Genomic DNA, 17,977 nt, shown 5'->3' on the forward strand with positions numbered 1-17,977 from the left:
TTCAGACTTCCCTTCACCTTTAGTTTTGATGTTATCCAAAAAGTAACTTAATCCAACTGTTCCATCCAAATTTGTTCTGAGGGAAAAGTGAAGCAATGGGGTTCTGTGCAACTTTTCATTCAACAACTATCTTTTTGTGCATCAGAGCTGACTCTGTGACTATTAGCTGAACTCCTGATAGTTTTCAGTTACCTAAGAGAGATACCCCAAACAAATGAACTTTATTTTCAGACAACAGATCTAAGCAAGACACCAAGAAGACTTGACAGCTGAACTGTGATGAACATATGGCTGAGTATTTCCATACCATCCAGGAACTCCTGATATTAGAAGAAAACTCCATCCTTCTACCCGCTCACCTAGCCTGTTTGCTCAGAGTGAAGGAGAACTGATGAGACAGACTTCCTGGGGAAAGGAGCATTTGGGTGGTTTGGGATAGAAAGCAATGAAGGGGACAGAAGAAACTAAGTCTCCCTATGAAGGAGGGAAAGAGAGAGAATATTACAGACCAGATTAACATCAGAGAACAAGACCAATCAGTGCCTTCGGGATAAATAAGAGATCATTCTGGCTGCTCTGATGAAAGGGTACCACCTGCCTCTGAGGAGGGAGGATAAATGTAAGAAACAGAAATATATAAGCAGCCCTCTGCCTCTATATCCTGTGTTTGATCAGTTTGAACATGGCTTTGCTCCCATTAGTCAGATCTGATGTGGCTCTTGGAGATGGTGGGCCAGGCCTATCCCAACCACCCTCACCAGAGAACACATCCATGACAAACCCTAATTCCTGAACTATTCAAGTCGCCCCATATTGTGGCCACTCAGGAATAGAACAAGCTTTGAAAAAAAAAAAATTGCATGTTTTAATTCAAGAAATAAAAGTTCACACACAATCCAGAACAGGTGTCAGGAATTTGCTCTAAACAATCAGCCACACCTGCTGCAGAAGTTCAGGCTCCACAGAATCACTTTGGCCAGTGCTTCCTGAGATGCACTTTCAGTTGAGGAATGGAAGGCAGCAGCTGCTGGCACTCATGACAACGGAGGGGCAGCTTCAAGAGCTCACACATCCCATCTTGGACAGACACTCTGCCAGCCTCTTGTACCATCTCAATCACAGCTGCAAGCAAGGAAATAGAGTTTAGAGCCCAGATACAAAAAAAGAAAGAAAGGAAGGAAGGAAGGAAGGAAGGAAGGAAGGAAGGAAGGAAGGAAGGAAGGAAGGAAGGAAGGGAGGAAGGAAGGAAGGAAGGAAGGAAGGAAGGAAGGAAGGAAGGAAGAAAGAAAGAAAGAAAGAGAGGAAGGGGGAGGGAGGGAGGAAGGGAGGGAGGGAGGGAGGGAGGAAGGAAGGAAGGAAGGAAGGGAGGAAGGAAGGAAGAAAATCTGACTCCCAAATATGCCAGGTATCCTTAAAGCTAGTAAACTTGAGGTTACATTCACTATTGAGAAAATGGGCTCAGTCAGGTTCTAAATCTGAGCAACTTATTTCTGAGATGATTACATTCCTTCAGGATACACTCTAAGCAATCCATGTTACTATGTCAAAGGCTTATTATCACAGGGCTTTACCCCTAGTTAGCCCTTGGTCAATGGTAGCTGTCATCATTAACATCCCAGCATGATGAAGTTCCATAGTATACACACTGGGAAATGCTTCCTTCTGTATACACAGCCTTCCCCTGTTAAGTAACCACTCTTGACAGAAGGCAGCCCCCAAGTTCCTCCTAGCTGCTGGCAGAAGGAAGAAATAACTGTTTACAGCTTTCAGATCCATGAACTCCAATAATTCTCAGGACAACCTCTGAAGTCCCCCATTGTTAAAATAAACAATCTTTTTTAGACCCTGATATAACAGCATTCTAAGTCCCCCAAGAAGGCTGCTCACAGCAAAGTGGCAATCCTACTACAATCCAAATAACCCAGTTTCTTTTAATGGGGCTCTCTGTACAGGCAACACAAAGTTGTACATGGGTTTTTGAAGCCAAGTTATTTTGGGAAACAAATGAATCAAGTATAAGAACAACTGAGACGGGCCCTGGTGGGGCAGTGGTTAAGAATCCACCTGCCAATGCAGGGGTCATGGGTTCGATCCCTGATCTGGGAAGATCCCACATGCCACCGAGCAACTAAGCCCATGCACCACAACTACAGAGCCTGCACTCTAGAGCCTGCAAGCCACAACTACTGAGCCCGCGTGCCACAACTACGGAAGCCCGCGCACCTAGAGCCAGTGCTCTGCAACAAGAGAAGCCACCGCAATGAGAAGCCTGCACACTGCAACGAAGAGTAGTCCCCTCTCGCCCCAACTAGAGAAAGCCCGTGCACAGCAACAAAGACCCAATGCAGCCAAAAATAAATTAATTAATTAATTCAAAAAAAAAAGAACAACTGAGAAAATGAAACAAATGTAAAAACCAAAGAACACTGTTTACCTTGTGATTCGAGGAAGTATTCGGTATTGAAAGAATTCCAGTGTTTTTTGTTTTTAAGGCAAGGAGAATCAAAATCCTGGCTGATCACATGAAGGTGTACATGGCTAGTTGAGAGGAAACAAAGATTGACCATTAAACCCAGCTTAATCAAAATGACAAAAAGTATGGGTATGTAAAATATTGATAGTGTTTCCATTTAACTCCACTCATTCATTCATTCACTTAAGACTATTTAAAGCAACCTAAATGTCCATCGACAGATGAATGGATAAAGAAGATGTGGTACATATACACAATGGAATATTACTCAGCCATTAAAAGGAACAAAATGGGGTCATTTGTAGAGACATGGATGGACCTAGAGACTGTCATACAGAGTGAAGTAAGTCAGAAGGAGAAGAACCAATATATATTAATGCATATATGAGGAATCTAAAAAACTGGTATAGATGATCTTATTTGCAAAGCAGAAATAGAGACACAGACGTAGAGAACAAACGCATGGACACCGAGAGGGGAAAGGGGATGGGATGAATTGGGAGATTGGGATTGACATGTATACACTGCTATGTATGGAATAGATAACCAGTGAGAGCCTGCTGTATAGCGCAGGGAACTCTACTCGATGCTCTGAGGTGACCTAGAGGGGAGGGAAAACCAGAAGGGAGGGGATATGTGTATACATATGGCTGATTCACTTCACTGTACAGCAGAAACTAGCACAACATTGTGAAGCAACTATACCCTAATTTTTAAAAAAAAAAAGACTATTTACTGCTCATTAAGTACCTACTCGGGCCAAGCACTGTACTAGCACTGGGAATTTAGCAGTGAACAAAATGGGAAAGGCCTATGCCCTCACAGAAATTATATTCTAATGAGGGGAGAGAAATAATAAATAAGGAAACAGATAAACAAGGAAAATTCAAAATGTTAACATTGCTAAGAAAAAAATAAAACAGGGAAATGGGATAGAGAGTGCCAGAGGGTAGAGGCTGCCTCTTTAAGTAGCTAGGGTGTCCAGGGAAGGCCTCTCCCAGGCAGTGATTTGAGCTGAGAAAGCAGTCATGAAAGCAAAGATCTGAAAGAGCGTTTCAGGGAGTGGAGAGACCAAGTGTGAATGCCCTGAAAAAGGGCTTGGTGCAACCAAGGAGCAGAAAGGAAATATGACTGGAATGGCTGGAAACAAGGAGCAGGGACTAGGTAGGAGCCAGATCATAAAGGGTCTTATAGGTTGGCAGAGGGTTTGCATTTTATTCTGATTACACTGGGGAACCACTGAAGGATTTTAAGCAGGGGAGTCCTGTTATCTGATTGACACTTTAAAAGATCACTCTGGCTACTGTGTGGAGAAAGGACTGTAGAAAGGGTAAGGATGGATACAGAGAGACTAGTTAGGAGGCTGCTGCAGCAGTCCAGGCCAGAAATAATCATGTTTTAGACAGGAGCTATAGCAGTCGAGATAACAAGAAGCAATCCAATTCTGAATATATTCCAGAATAGAACCAACAGGACCAACTAATGGATTGGATGTGGGTTTGGGGAGGTGCCACTTGCTGAGATGAAGAAGCTTCAGGAAAAGCAGGTTTGAGGAAGAAAACCAAGAGTTTGCTTTTGGACTTGTTAAACCAAGTAGGATGACTTTTTGTATAGCTTTGACTCTTAGAATCAGTAATATTTCACGTTCCCCCAATAAATCATCAAAACCAACCAGTGCCGTGTGGGAATTTAAAATGGAATATAAGCAGTAACAAATAAACCTAACTGTATTACAAATGAAAAGGGAACCACACTGAAGGGGGTCAGGAAGAAAATAACTACCTAATTAAGTTTGGAAAACAGTATTTTGACTGGATTCTGTAAAGATAAAAAGAACGTTATACAAAGACTGGAATCAGAAGCATCAGCGTGAGCTCATGGCTTTCCATATACATGTACAGGCAGGTAAACAGAGAGGTGTATGTATCTGTGTGGGTTAGGATTCATGCATGTATTTCCTGGCTCCATCTGCTAAGAGGACCTAGAAGCAAAGACACTCTGGAACCAACCACTTCTCTCTGCAGAAACCTCGTGCCCTGGTCTTGGCTTATAAATGTCATTATCCACTAAAAGGAACTAGGGTTCTTTGGAAAAGTGGTTCATTCCAGGGCTAGAACAGGAAAAATATAAGATAAGCCTGGAACATCTCGTTCCAAAACATAAGGAGCCAGAAAATAAGGAAGAGCTCAAAAAATGTTTGGGGCATGTCAAAGTGATACAGGAGCCAATCTAAAGGAATTTCCAATGACCAAAGCTGGAACAATTTGAGCAATAAACAGAGATAGATTAAATTAAATCCTATAGACTAAAATAAATATCCATGAGTCCATACGTGTATTGAATATATACATAATGGGGGAGAAGGGACAGCTCTTCCACACGGAGGAATTCCAATTAATAAATTAGAAGGAATGAGGGAAACAAAATTACCATCAGGTAAACACCATAATAATAACTGTTGCAGGCAAGATCCACCAATAGATGCTAAAATCACTGGGCAAAAGTTCGAGGAGAAAATATATAGTAGCATAGTCTTAAACATCTCCCCCCAAGATATTCATCAATTACAAGGGAAAAATAGTAACTTTGAGTAGAGAAACCGGGCAGACACCACCTCAACAGAGTGATCAAGGTGAATATCATGAGCAACAAACCATCTCGACATCATACACTCCTTGATATGATGCACTGAGAAGGACACACATCATTTCTGTGGTATATTGGCAAAAAAAAAAAAAAAAAGCATAACCTCAATCTAGTCATGAAAAAACATCAGACAAACTCAAATTGAGAGACATCCCGTAAAACAACTAGTCAGTACTCATCAGAAGTGTCAAGGTCATGAAAACCAGAAAAGGAGGAGGAACTGTCACAGATCAGGGAGACTAAGGAGAGACAACAAATAAATGCAATGTGGGATCCTGGAGCAGAAAAAAATGGAAAGAAAAATGGCTGAAATTCGAATAAGGTCTAGAGTTTAATTAGTGGTGATATTATGGAAGATCTTTGTTCTACTTCATACTTCCAGTTTTATATTTTCTAAATTGAAAATATATTACTTTTACAATAGAAAAAATATTTAATTTATTACCTTTTCCTTCCTATCTTTAATTTATTCAAAATGATATCATAAAGAGTGATCATAAAAGGATATGTAACAAGAAACTTTACTTACTGGTCATTTTGCTTCCCACCCACACCAGTCACAGCTCTTGCCTTTAGCATTCTCCTTAGCACAACAGCAGATGTGGGAACAGGGTGGGAAGCAGGGGACGGGATGAATTGGGAGATTAGGATTGACATATATACACTACCATGTGTAAAACAGATAACTAGTGGGAACCTGCTGTATAGCACAGGGAGCTTAGCTCGGTGCTCTGTGGTGACCTCAATGGGTGGGATGGGGGTGGGGGAAGGGAGGTCCAAGAGGGAGGGGATATATGTATACATATAATCGATTCACTTCGTTGTACAGCGGAAACTGACACAGCATTGTAAAGCAACTATACCTCAATTAAAAATTAAAAAAAAAAAAAGGTATGTACACCATGATTACTACGTGAAAAGGGCTTTGTGATCAAGGACTGTTAGTCATGAGCTCTGCAGCATTACGGAAATAGGATTATGGGTGACTTTTTGCCCTAATTTTTGAATAAGGTTTTAACAATTAAAAAATATTTTTTTAATGAGATACAACATAACTTCCACCCGGTGACCTAGCAATTCCACTTCTGGGTATTTATACAAGAGCAAAAAAAGGAAGTATATCTGATATACACAACAACATGCATGAATCTCAAAATCCATTATGCTGACCAAAAAAAGACAGAAAAAGAGTATACATTGTATGATTCCATTTATATGAAGTTCTAGAACAGACAAAACTAATCTATGCTGAAAGAAAGCAGAACAACACTTGGGGATTGAGGGGAGGATTGCAAGAAAGGAGCACAAGGGAACTTCCTGGGATATGATAGAAATGTTCTGTATCTTGATCACAGTGATAGTTACATGGCATATACATCAAGACTGATCAAACTATAGATCTTATTGTGCATTTTATTGTATGTAAGTCATGCCTCAATTTAAAATAAAGAGTATTGACGGGGAAAAAATGTGGCACAAAAATTTTACTTGTTAAAGTGACCAGTAATCTAGGTCATAATTACCCACCTAATAAAATGTGAAGACTGTTAGGTGGTTAAATAAAATAACCAAAAGAAATTCTGACACATGCTACAATATGGATGAACCCCGAAGACATTATCCTAAATGAAATAATCCAGCCACAAAACAACAGATACTGTATAATTCCACTTATATGAGGTACCTAGGGAAGTCAAATTCATAGAAACAGAAAGTAGAATGGTGGTTGCCAAGGGCTGGGGGGAGGAAGGAATGAGAGGTAGTTCAGGAAGATGAAAAAAGTTCTAGAAATAGATGGTGGTGATGGCTGCACAACAATGTGAATATACTTAATGCCATTGAACTGTACACTTGAAAATAGTTAAAATAGTAAATTTTATGTTATGTATATTTAACCACCCAAAAAAAAAAAACCAGCCTAAGATAAAGACTCAGAAACCCAATCACTCTGCTTATCTTGTTGCTTAGCTCAAAAGAATTGGAGATCTGCTTTGCTTGCATTCTTTGAAAAGAATCAATCATTCCTTTCTGAATCCTTCTGGGTATGAGCCAAAGGAAAACAGGCTCTACACTTTTTTCTCATTTTATTTTAAATCTTAGATCTACTAGGCTGTCATGAAAGAATTCAGTGATGCTTGCCTCCTTCAAAGCAATGGTTCCTAATCATTTAGGGGTTATAGATGTTTCTGAAAAATCTGATAAAAGCCACTGACCACAGCTCTTCACCCGATGGCAATGAAGCTGCTTCATCTAGTTCATAAGTTAGGTTCTCAGAGTTTACACTTTGAGAAGAACAGAGAACTGTATGTTATCGAATTATAAGCAGAAGTAGGAACTCAAGGCTTACAAGCAAGTCAGGCAGGAGGGTTGAAGTTTCAGCCCACCTGCCTTGGAAACACCCCACCCTACTCCCCTGGACCTCAGGGCTATGAGCACAGTCAGCAGACCCAGGCTGAATCCATCTGTCCACCTAGATAGAACCAGGACGCACCAGCACTCCCCACAAGGCTTACCTCATGCTGGGAATGGCATGGTAGCCCAATCGGAAGCGGAGTTTGCTAGACCCAGCAAAGTCTGCAATCACTTTTTCCCCCACAGTGTGCATGTGTCTGAGGAGCTCAAGGTGTTCTCCGGTCACAGCCTTCAGACTGGAAATGGAGGCCCATGGTAAGACCAGCCAGTGGTGACGAGCCTTGGGGTATTTATCCTTAATCACCACCACCTGCTCATCTTTGTAAACCTAGCAGAGGGGCACAAGAGAAGGAAACGGACATCTACAGCTCATCTTGTGTGGGCCAGATACTGTCACATTCATTAACTCACTTAATTCCCACCACAATCTTGTGCAGAAGGTCTTAGTATCCCAATTTTGACCGATGAAAGCACAGAGACGCAGATAAGTTGAGTGTCTTGCACCAGGTCACATAGTTATCAGTACTAAGTGGGAAGTCTAGGATTCCAACACAGATCTAGTTGACTCCAGTCTGTGTTTTCAGTCACCACACTACACAGAACACACAGAAGAGGCACAGTACAAAATAGTTCCTGAGGATCTGACGTAAAACCCCTGCAGGCATGAATTCAAATGCACCCTTCTCACTCTAACACAGCAGACCACATGACACATGCAAGTGTGCTCCAAGAAGCCCTATCAGATCTTGCCCCTTGTCACCCCAGGATGTAATTTAAGAACAAAGACTCCTCCCAGGATGATGCCTGACTATTAATCCCAGGGTAGCCCAGTAATTACAGTCACTATACATTATCCGACACTCTGTTGAAAGAGACCACACTAAGGTTAACACAACTTCCCTTATAATAGTACCCAGAAGTTTAGGAGGAACAAAGCAGAAGGGATATTCATTTGAAAAACTTGGCTTCTCTCCAAAGAATTCCAGTTGCTAACTTACTGACAATGAGAAAAGCCACTTGATCTCACAAAATAGTCCAATAAAATGAATCTCACTCAGAAGGACTGATCTCCTTTGATTTCATTTGTAGTTATGAACTCTGTGGAGGGATCATTTAAAACGTGAAATGTATTTCAATGCCAAAATTTTATTCTGACCTGCATTTTGGGGTCCTCCATTGAAATCTTCAAGCCTTGACTCCAGTGGCCCAATGATTCCTAGAGCAAAAAGGGGCAATGTAAATCGCAAATGCAACAGTTATATTTGGCAGTAGTTAATACTGGACATCAGCAAAGTCCAACCAAACTTGGAAATAAGGTCAGAGTTTAAGAATTAAACTATATCTCTTTACCTCAATCTTTTCCTTTATAAACCATAAGCCATTCCCATTTTCTTCCCATATTCACAGCTGCATGTCTAGACAGAGGTTGGAAACACCAGAGTGTGAATTGCATCTTCTTTGCCCTCTCCCACTCCATCTACAGCCTAAGTTTCCACTTTGACATCAGGATGTGAATCACATGATCTATGAAGAATGCTCCAATCTTAACCTTCTATAGATATACACTGACCCATTTTAGCAGCTCAGTGTTAAGCACACTGCCATTATCACCCTACCTTCAAGGGGCTTACCTCAGGAATTCAAGAGAAAAGTACATAAAGGGATATTCATCCAACTGACTGGTGACACAAACAAGTGACTTTTTCATCATGGTTAATAACCCCTTAGGCATGTCTGGGCTTTACTGTGTACAAAACAATTAAGTAGTCATTACACCTCATTTAATCTCCACATCATCTATCAAGCACGCTACCCTCACCTTTTTGGTGGATGCATCTTTCTCCTTCTTTGGGGGCACAGAGCACTGGCTAGGGTTGCTCCCAGGTTCTAGTCCTGTACTGGGCTCAGCTTCCTGGGCAGCATCGCTTTCTACAGAATCACTGTTGCCTGACCTCTTTCTCTTCCTGTGTGTTTCCAGGCCAGGGTTCTTTGTCTCTTCCTCAAACTCAATGATATATGGATAAAGTTCATTCACCAGGTGGAGGACCTGGCCAGGCTGCAGCTTCACCTCTTGGTCTTTCCCAATTATGAGTGAGTCAATGCTGGTGGGATTGACCCCTACCTATGGAATAATCAGAAAATAATTACAATAATAGCAATAACACCATTAGCAATATAGCTACTCCTATGTTCACCACTTACTATGTGCCAGGCACTGTGCTTAATATTCACTTCTGTTACTCTGCCACTTCCACACGTGACAGAGAAGCCTTTATTGGCTGGCACAGACATTCTAAAGTCAACAGTGTAAGAAAATCATCAAGTATAACATGGAAATCCAAGTTACAAATAGACATACCTGCTTTACCTTGACATATCCTTTGTTACACTCTGCTTTCAACTGTACTGAAAGAGATGGAAAAAAGTTAAACCCAAATGCCATGAAGAACCAGGCACTTGCTCCTGTTCTCCCTACAAGACAGTGAAGCCTCACTCCAGGAGGCAATGTGACAAGGGTTTCCTCAAAGGCCTAAGAGCAAAATCATCCATTATTCAGGTGGCTAGGGCTCCAGGTCCTTCCATAAAATGCCCAACAGTGTACATACTCCTTTAGCTACTGCTAATATCTTTATAAGGCAGCTTCACTGAATCCCCACAAGTCTCCCTATTCCAGAGCCCTTGGCCCACTCAGGATCACAGACTCTGCAGTCAGGAAAGGGGACCCATTTCTCTCACAAGCTCTTATATCTCAGGATTAAATCAAGACTTCCACTATTGTATGAAACCATCAGATGCCTTCAACAGAGAAAAAGGTAAAAGATACGTTCCTAGAAAACTGAAGTTCAGCTGGCCTTGGGTAGAGGAGTAGAAAGAATATTCTAGAAAAAGGATTGCAGGGACAGAACAGTCTGAGCATGTGTGGGAAGAAGTAACACTAAATACTGGTGTTCAGATACGTGAACAAAAAGCTTCTGGACAGGCTGACATACACATCCCTACAGCTGCTGCTGTGACAAGGCAGACAGAGAGCAAGAAGCAGTGTCTACTTCTGTATGTTTGGCTTAGCCAGCTCAAGCATGGCTTTTTTCTTTTTCCCATTTAGATTAACTCATGTGGGAAAAATCATAATCAGTGCTGCAGACTCCAAGCCTTAGGAACCCCTACTATGGCAAACACATTGCAGGGGGAGGCCTGGTAGCAGTGAACATGTCTGGAGTTTACAGGTAAAAAATGAGGTACATGGTAAAGATTTTTCCTAAGGACATTCATTTCATTAAATCCCATGAAAGACATTTCAAGAGCTAGATGTCATAGTCTTTTAAAGATAACACCCTCTGTGTGTGGCAAAATGTAAAGGATGAAACCATCCCATCACTTCTCAGACATGGTTCCAACCTGGAAATCCCAGAATTCAATTGTCTCACTGCCCAAAGAGGAATCTCCCTGGGCAAAGCAGAGTGCAGAACTCAGTTCCACCACCCCATAGTACAGGATAGAACCTGCCTGCTCCCAACACTGAATATTAACCACTTTCAGAGGGTGGAGTCAGGAGTGCATGGGGCCCTAGCACTGGCTAAAAGAGCTCAGTTCCTGAGTTTTGTTTATGGCACACAAAAGGTTTTCCATCAGTAGCATCCAGGAAATGTACATCTTTGATTATCACTATCTGAGGGAACAAAACATGGTAATCTCCACAATCCTATCACCAGTTACCTTGCTGTCGAGAACATTTCTTGTCAGTGATCTTGGTCTCGGGGCTGCGCCCAACCATGACTGCTTCCAAATGTGGAAGTTTGATTCGCTGGTGCCGATTGTCCAGTCTCACCAACCAGCACACCCGCATCATTACTCTGAGAGACAAAACACAAGAGAATCACTGGAAAAACTTGCACAGGTCCTCCAGGGCCACACCCCAGCACCACCACACATGCCATTTACCAGCTGTTCATCTTGAGGCAAGTGACTTCACCTCCCTAGTCTCAATTTCCTCACCTGTAAAATGTGATAATGACAGGACTCATGAAGGTGTTGTGAGGATTAAATAAAACAATATGGGTAAAGTATTTACTTCTGTGCCTCAGTCATGCTATGCAATCAAATATTTGTTATGTTTATTGATATACTCTATGTGCTGGACATTAAGCTACCTGCTGAGGATCAAAGAATGATGAAACATTGTCCCTAGCCTTCAGGGGTCTGGAGTACAATGGGGCAGACTCATGTACCAATTATTACAACATAATGTAATATCTACTATAGGAAGGGAGTAGCCAAATATGGCCTTAGCCCAGGGAAAGTAATGACTGACTCTTGTAGGGAGCATCAAAAAAGGCTTCACGAGGAAGGGAGATTCATGCTCAGTTTTAAAGGGTGAGAAGCTTGCCTGGCAAAGAACTAAGGACATAAGAACAGAGGATGTTCTCCATAGGCATCAAGGTTTCCATTCCTTAACTGTCAAAACATACTGATGTTAGAACAATATATTTTACTGCCATCTGCCAGAAGATAGTCATAATAAATATACAAACCTACAATTTCTAAAGTGTGAATGCAGCACTTTTGTGCAATACACAACCTGCACAACACTACTGGAGGGTCTGATATTCTTTTGTAAAACAACTTTTATGGTCATGTAGGATATCAGTAGACGAGAAAGAGAAGAAATTCGGGAGAGGGATGAGGCCTGAACAAAGAGGATGAAGAGGAAAAAGAGCCAGGAGAAATTGCGAAGGTAGACTTATTGCTGACTGCATTTGGGGAATGACAAGGGAGTGAAGGGAGACACCAACCAAGATTTCTGATTTGGAAATACTCATTACCCAAAATGAGGAATACACTGGAGACATAATTTAGGGATAAATGATAAGTGAAGAAGGGATGATTTCAGATCGAAACACAATTAGATTAAGTTGCCTGCGGAAGATCCTAGAGTCACACTAGGATATACGGGTATGAAGCTCAGGGAGGGGAAGGGACTGAAGGTGTATATATATATGTGTGTGTGCGTGTGTGTGTGTGTGTCTGTGTGTGTGTGTGTATTTTTTGAGACTATAAAGTGCTTTATTTGGAGTCTTGGGAATTGCAATTCAGGAGACACAGTTTCGAGTAAAACTGAAAGTGTTTCAGGGAAGAGAAAGAATCAGGGGCTTATAAAGGTAAATGCCACAAGGTTGTTAAAGTTGTAAGAATTATGACCAGCTCTGACACAAAAAGGAAATATTTGTCCTTAACTGAATGTATATATATGAGAGGCATCAACATGTCATAGAAGTTAGGGTAAAAAGAGAGGATGAGATCACCTAGGGGCAGAACAGGGAACTGTGGGAGGGACAGACTAGATCTTTGGGACACCTCCCTAGACTCCAGAAGCCTACTAATGCTCAAGCCTCTAATACCCTCTCTTTGAGAAACGCCCCTTGCAGGCAAGGCAACACTCAATCAGCCGCTCTGCACAAGCTTTGTATCCAAAGGCGAGAGAAAAGAAACCAGATTTTTCAAAATCAGAGTTTCACTACCATCTGCAAAGACAGATTAATGCAAAGCAGAGTGAGCAAATGAGTGCTGAAGACGTGCAGTCACAGAAATAGGATCAGTCAGGAAAGGCTTTGGAAACTGCCCAGTAGAAAAAGCCAAGAGCCAAGGGGACTGATAAGAAAGAAAAGGAGTGGGAGTGGACATTCCACTTCAAAAAGCACAAGTGACGGTACAGATTTCAGCAATGACAAGCCATGGGTGAGGGGTGAGAAGCAGACCTTAGTTGGCCAACCCAGAGGAGGTGCCCCAGAGAGTCACCCAAAGAAGGCAAAGGTGTTGAAAGAACACTAGGCCGAAAAGTTGAGATTTAACAATCCACAGGAGACAACTGCCAGGGTCTGAGCTGCAGAGTGAGGTGAAATGACGCTGTGTGTAGGCAGGCTGGAGTGGAGAAATCTAGAGTCAGAGATTAGTCATTTAATAACTTAAATGTGGGCCAGAGTTAGGTCTAAAAGGCAGCTCCTTTGTGAGGGAGCTGATGCAAAAGCATGAAGAGTCAGCTGTAAATCTAAAACCCTAAACCCAGAGCCTCAAATGATGATGGTGCTACAGGCAAGTCCCACTTCTAAATGCTACGTGTTCAGAGGGGCATCTGTTTGCTCTTGCTGGAAACTGATGAATGAGCAGGTAATGGACTGAGAAGTGAAGTATGTCTTCATTAAGCATTGGGAAATAAGTCATCTGGTGACTGACTACTCACAGTAATAATAAAAGAAGCCTGAAGAGAGAACAGCTGGATAGCAGGGACAGGAGGGAATCCAGTGGACAGCTGGGAGCATGGCTGACTTTTGCAGGATAACAGGACCTACCCCTCCCGCCCCACACAAACACACATTCACGTGCTTCATTCCCTCTAAAGTTCTGAAGTTATAATGTTCTTATTTACTACACCTTGAGAAACTGAAGCAGTGACTACACGATGCTTATGTAACTAAACTTAAGCAATATCTTCGCCCATTTCAGCCTCCAATTCCAACTTCTAGGAATGAAGCATTTTAGAATATGGGGAGCACAAAAGGATGGATGTTCCTGAATCTTCAATATAACTCATCCAGTAAAACTCCATCAACTGCAAGCTCTATGACAACAGAAGTCAAGGCCATTTTTCCTTCCACTATACCCCTAGCACTTAATACTTAGCATACAGCAAGAATATAATAAATATTTGCAAGTGAATGACCAGATAATAATCCTATCCAGGTTCTCCTCCCTTCCTTCTCTCTCCCCTCCTCTAGCTCCTCTTATGTGGGGTGCTTTGCTACTCTCTCTGAGCAACCCCATCTCCACATCTATGTGGGTAAATCCTAATTCTCTATTTTTCAGCCCCACACTTTTCATTCCAGAGTTGTAGGGACTGGTCAGAAAGAAATTCTGATTATTTCATAAGGGACCCAAGTGATCTGATGGGCCGCACAAGGCCAGAAATCTGGTAACCTGGAACACGCTGTCCAGAAGAATATTCTGCAATGATAGAAGTGTTCTAAACACTAACGTAGCCACCATGTGACAATCAAGCACCTGAAATGTAGCTGGTGCAACAGAGGAACTAAATTTCTTACTTAGCTTTTTTTAAATTTAACAAAGCTGGAGTATCCAACCTAGACTTGGAGAAAGGAGGTGTCAAGGAATGTTTCCGCTAAGAGGTGGGCCTAAAATGAGACCTATACATTAACTGGGTTAATTAGGTGAAAGTGGGCAGCCTAATTAGGTGAGGAGCAGGAAGTGGAGAAAGCAATCAGAGAGAAGATTCCAGTCAAAGGGAACAGCAAGGGCAGTGCACAAAGAAACAGCACAGTGCACATGAAGAAGCAGTTCAGGGCTGCTGCAACCTAAAGTATGAGGCAAAAAAAGAGGATGGAGATGCAGGCTGGTCCAGATGAAGCAGAGCCCTGGGTGACCAGCTGCAAAGCTCAAACGTTAGAAGCTCTAATGGATTTTGCAGTTTAGTAAACAATAAATATTTGCTGAATAAATGAGAGAAAAGATTGGATGAATGAACGGACAGATCCCCTTAAATATTATTAGCAGGACTTTGACTCAGTCAGATTTGTTTTCAAAGATCATTTGGGGGAGGAGGGTAGGTAGTGTGGAGAACAGATAACGTGGGATATAGGACTAGAGGAGGGGATACCAGTTAGAAGGCCATCATATTTCAGATCAAAGAAGATGAGGTCCAAAGTAAGACAATAATAGAGATGGAAAAAAGAGCACAGATTTGAGAAATATTTAGGGGGCAAAATCAACAAGACTTAGTGATGGATGTGCTAAGAGTAAGTTCAGAGAAGATAGAATTTGAACAGTCTGTGGGACTCGCAGGCAGAGCTGTCCAGCAGGGTAGTCAGAGGTGGGCACGAAACTCAGAGGAGATCTAAGGTGACACTTCGATTTGGGAGTGTGCAGGAGGGAGTTAAAACCAAGCTAGTTGATGTGCTCACCTAGGCAGTGTGTACAGAATGAAAAGAACAATGGGCCAAAGTCACAAGCCTTGGAAACACCCAACATTTTAGGAGAGGAGGAAGAAGACTATCCACAGGAGAAATAACTGGTGAGAGAGGCACATGGAAAAACAGCTAGAATGTAAGCTCTTTAAAGGAAGGGGGCACTTTGACTTGTTCATCTCTATATCACAGTACATGTTTGCTGAATAAATCAGCTGAGTGTATTGTCCTGAGAAGCAAAGAAGTAGGGAGAGAAAGGTATCATCAAGTTTCAAAAGCAGCAAAGGAATCCAGTAATGACTGCAGAATGTCAATCTGGTTTGATAATCAATCACTAGTGACTACAGGGTAAAATTTCAGGGGAATGACAGATCTGAAAGCTAGACTGCAGAAAGGAACGGGAGGTGAGAAGTTGGAGACAGAATTTAGAATACTCTTTTAAAAGTTTGGATGAGAGGGGAAGAGAGTTACTGGATGAGAGTCAAAGGAAGATGGATCACCAGGAACTTTTTCTTTCTTTCTGGCTTGGGAGCGGAGGGGGGGTGGGGGGGTGGGGACACACATGGATATGAGAAACCTGACCTTGTTTATACATGACTGGGACATAGACAAGGGCAGAAAAGACAAATGAAAACAAGGTCTCATAGGTGAAAGTATAAAAGAAAGGTCAGAAGCAAAGATAAAGGAAATTGCTTTGATCAGGAGACAGCTCATCCTCTGATACTGATGGAAAGGTAAAGATAAGTGTAAATCTAGATGACTGTATGAAGGGAAGGCAGGGGCAGAAATCTGAGGGAGAGCACATCTGATGACCTCAATTTTCTCCCTAAAATAGTAGATAACAACAGAGTAAGATGTTTGGGAGCTTGATAAACAGTTGAGGAAAATCAATATAAAATAGTGGATAACATCCAAGCCTCTGAAATCCAACTGCTCAAGTTCAAATCTTGCCTCCACCACCTACAGACTGTGCGACTTGTGGCCAGTTATTTAAGCTAAGTCTTTATTTCTTCAGCTGTAAAACGATATTAATTACTGTTCTACACCACAGCGTTGTCACAAGGGCTAAATTAAGAAGTAAAAAGTTCAGTATCTGGCAAAAAACAAGCATTCAACACTACTATCACTCTTGTTAGTAGTGAAGATAGGATGAAAGCAGGAGCTAAGGAAATGTAAAAAGATCATCCGACAGCACTGACTGTGCAACTAAGGTGAAAGGGCACAAATCTGTTGTGTCTCCCCACCTGAAGAGCCCTGTCTCAAGTGTTCTAATGACGCCCAATATAAATCAAATTCTCAAAAGGCTCCAAACCTGGACCACATTAATTCCACAGAGAAATTATATCCTTGCTTTGTTGAACCGCTATCACTGGTCTGCAAGAGAAAAGGCTTGCTTCTTCTGGCCTTCCTGTAAGGCCTGCTGAGGACGCTGTCAAGTGCCCTCAAGTTCCTCTCATGGAGCGTTTCTGGAGAAAACAATGTCCTTCCTGACAGGCTGCGCCGCCTCCTTGGGTTGGACAGTGCCCATTCTCTAATCTTTCCTCTGCTTGTGTTCCGACCAAGCTAGGTCAGGTGTCAGGGGCACAGGTGAACGAACGCGAAGTGGGACGGAGGCCAACGTGAGCGCCGCCAAAACACGGCAGGCGGGAAATGAGAAGCCCAGAGCCCTAGAGCCCTAGAGCCCGAGGATGCTGCAACGCCTGCCAGGAAAGAAGCCGTGAGAGCGTTATTCAGGGCACATCACTCAGAGGCAGTAGCGGACCCGGCCTGAGGCCCACTCCCACGGCCCTCAACCCGGCAGGCAGAAGAGGCAGGCCGATAACCGCCTTACCTAGAGACTGCGGAGGCTGACAAGCTCACGTTACTCCTCCACTTCCGGCGCTGTGGGATGACGTCGCGAGACAGACTGGCGAGCAACCAGTGATTACCTGCTGACAGGGTCTCGCCCGATGCCCGGATCGGGAAGTGCCAGCTCCACTTGGACCCGTATTGGACCACGGTCCAAGTTTGGATCTTGGCAGTTATCCCAAAGAGGACGAGCTTTCTCAGCATCTCTCTATGCGAGAGCTGCTACCCCGTCACCACCTCTTAGTTTCTGAAATGGGAGAGACTTCAGGCAGCTCTCCTCTCGGTGGCCGTTTCTAGGCAGCCGTCCAGCCTCTGACATTCCCTTCATAAGGAAAAGCTCACAACTTTTAAGGCCACCTTTTGCGCTGTAGACAGTAGCTGCTTGTGGCCGCCCCCTTTCAAAGCTACAATCTGCTTTCTCCTATTCTGGGGGAGAAAGGACTGGAGGGGAGAAACCTTAGCGGAGAAACCTGCTAAGATTTTTTAAAGCTGTCTTCACTAAATGAACTGGCTGAGGGGCAGGCAGGGAGGAGAGAAGCAGGATGTTGGAATAAGATGTTTACCGATTTTTACGGCAATTCCAGGATGTTCCCTAAGAGTCATATATTGCAACTATTCGAAGGCA

General features: G+C 42.6%; 2 protein-coding genes across 2 annotated transcripts in view; both read right to left on the reverse strand.

Moving 5' to 3' along the window:
- The window catches only part of LOC309663576 (uncharacterized protein), a 117,015-nt gene extending 115,986 nt beyond the window's left edge, over window positions 1-1,029 (reverse strand). The window contains exon 1 of the mRNA XM_082467657.1: window positions 940-1,029. The gene's annotated coding sequence lies outside the window, so the exon portion shown is untranslated. The remainder of the gene's footprint in view (window positions 1-939) is intronic.
- Window positions 852-17,496, reverse strand: APTX (aprataxin). Its single transcript, XM_082467599.1, has 8 exons — window positions 17,336-17,496; window positions 11,246-11,382; window positions 9,891-9,937; window positions 9,351-9,653; window positions 8,688-8,747; window positions 7,633-7,859; window positions 2,435-2,538; window positions 852-1,122 (listed from the first exon to the last, which is right to left on the reverse strand). Exons 2-8 carry the CDS (start codon window positions 11,376-11,378, stop codon window positions 968-970), a joined length of 1,029 nt encoding a protein of 342 aa, XP_082323725.1. The 5' UTR covers window positions 11,379-11,382; window positions 17,336-17,496; the 3' UTR covers window positions 852-967.
- Between the last annotated feature and the right edge of the window lie 481 nt (window positions 17,497-17,977).

The sequence above is a fragment of the Balaenoptera physalus genome, assembly GCF_965194825.1.
Source record: "Balaenoptera physalus genome assembly, chromosome: 7".
NCBI lineage: Eukaryota > Metazoa > Chordata > Mammalia > Artiodactyla > Balaenopteridae > Balaenoptera > Balaenoptera physalus.

Coding starts and splice junctions, on each gene's coding strand:
- APTX (XM_082467599.1), bottom strand. CDS start 11,378: ATGATGCGGGTGTGCTGGTTGGTGAGACTGGACAATCGGCACCAGCGA. Junction 9,938..11,245: donor GAAATGTTCTCGACAGCAAG/GTAACTGGTGAT, acceptor CATCTCTTTCAG/TACAGTTGAAAGCAGAGTGT. Junction 8,748..9,350: donor AAGATGCATCCACCAAAAAG/GTGAGGGTAGCG, acceptor TTTTTGCTCTAG/GAATCATTGGGCCACTGGAG.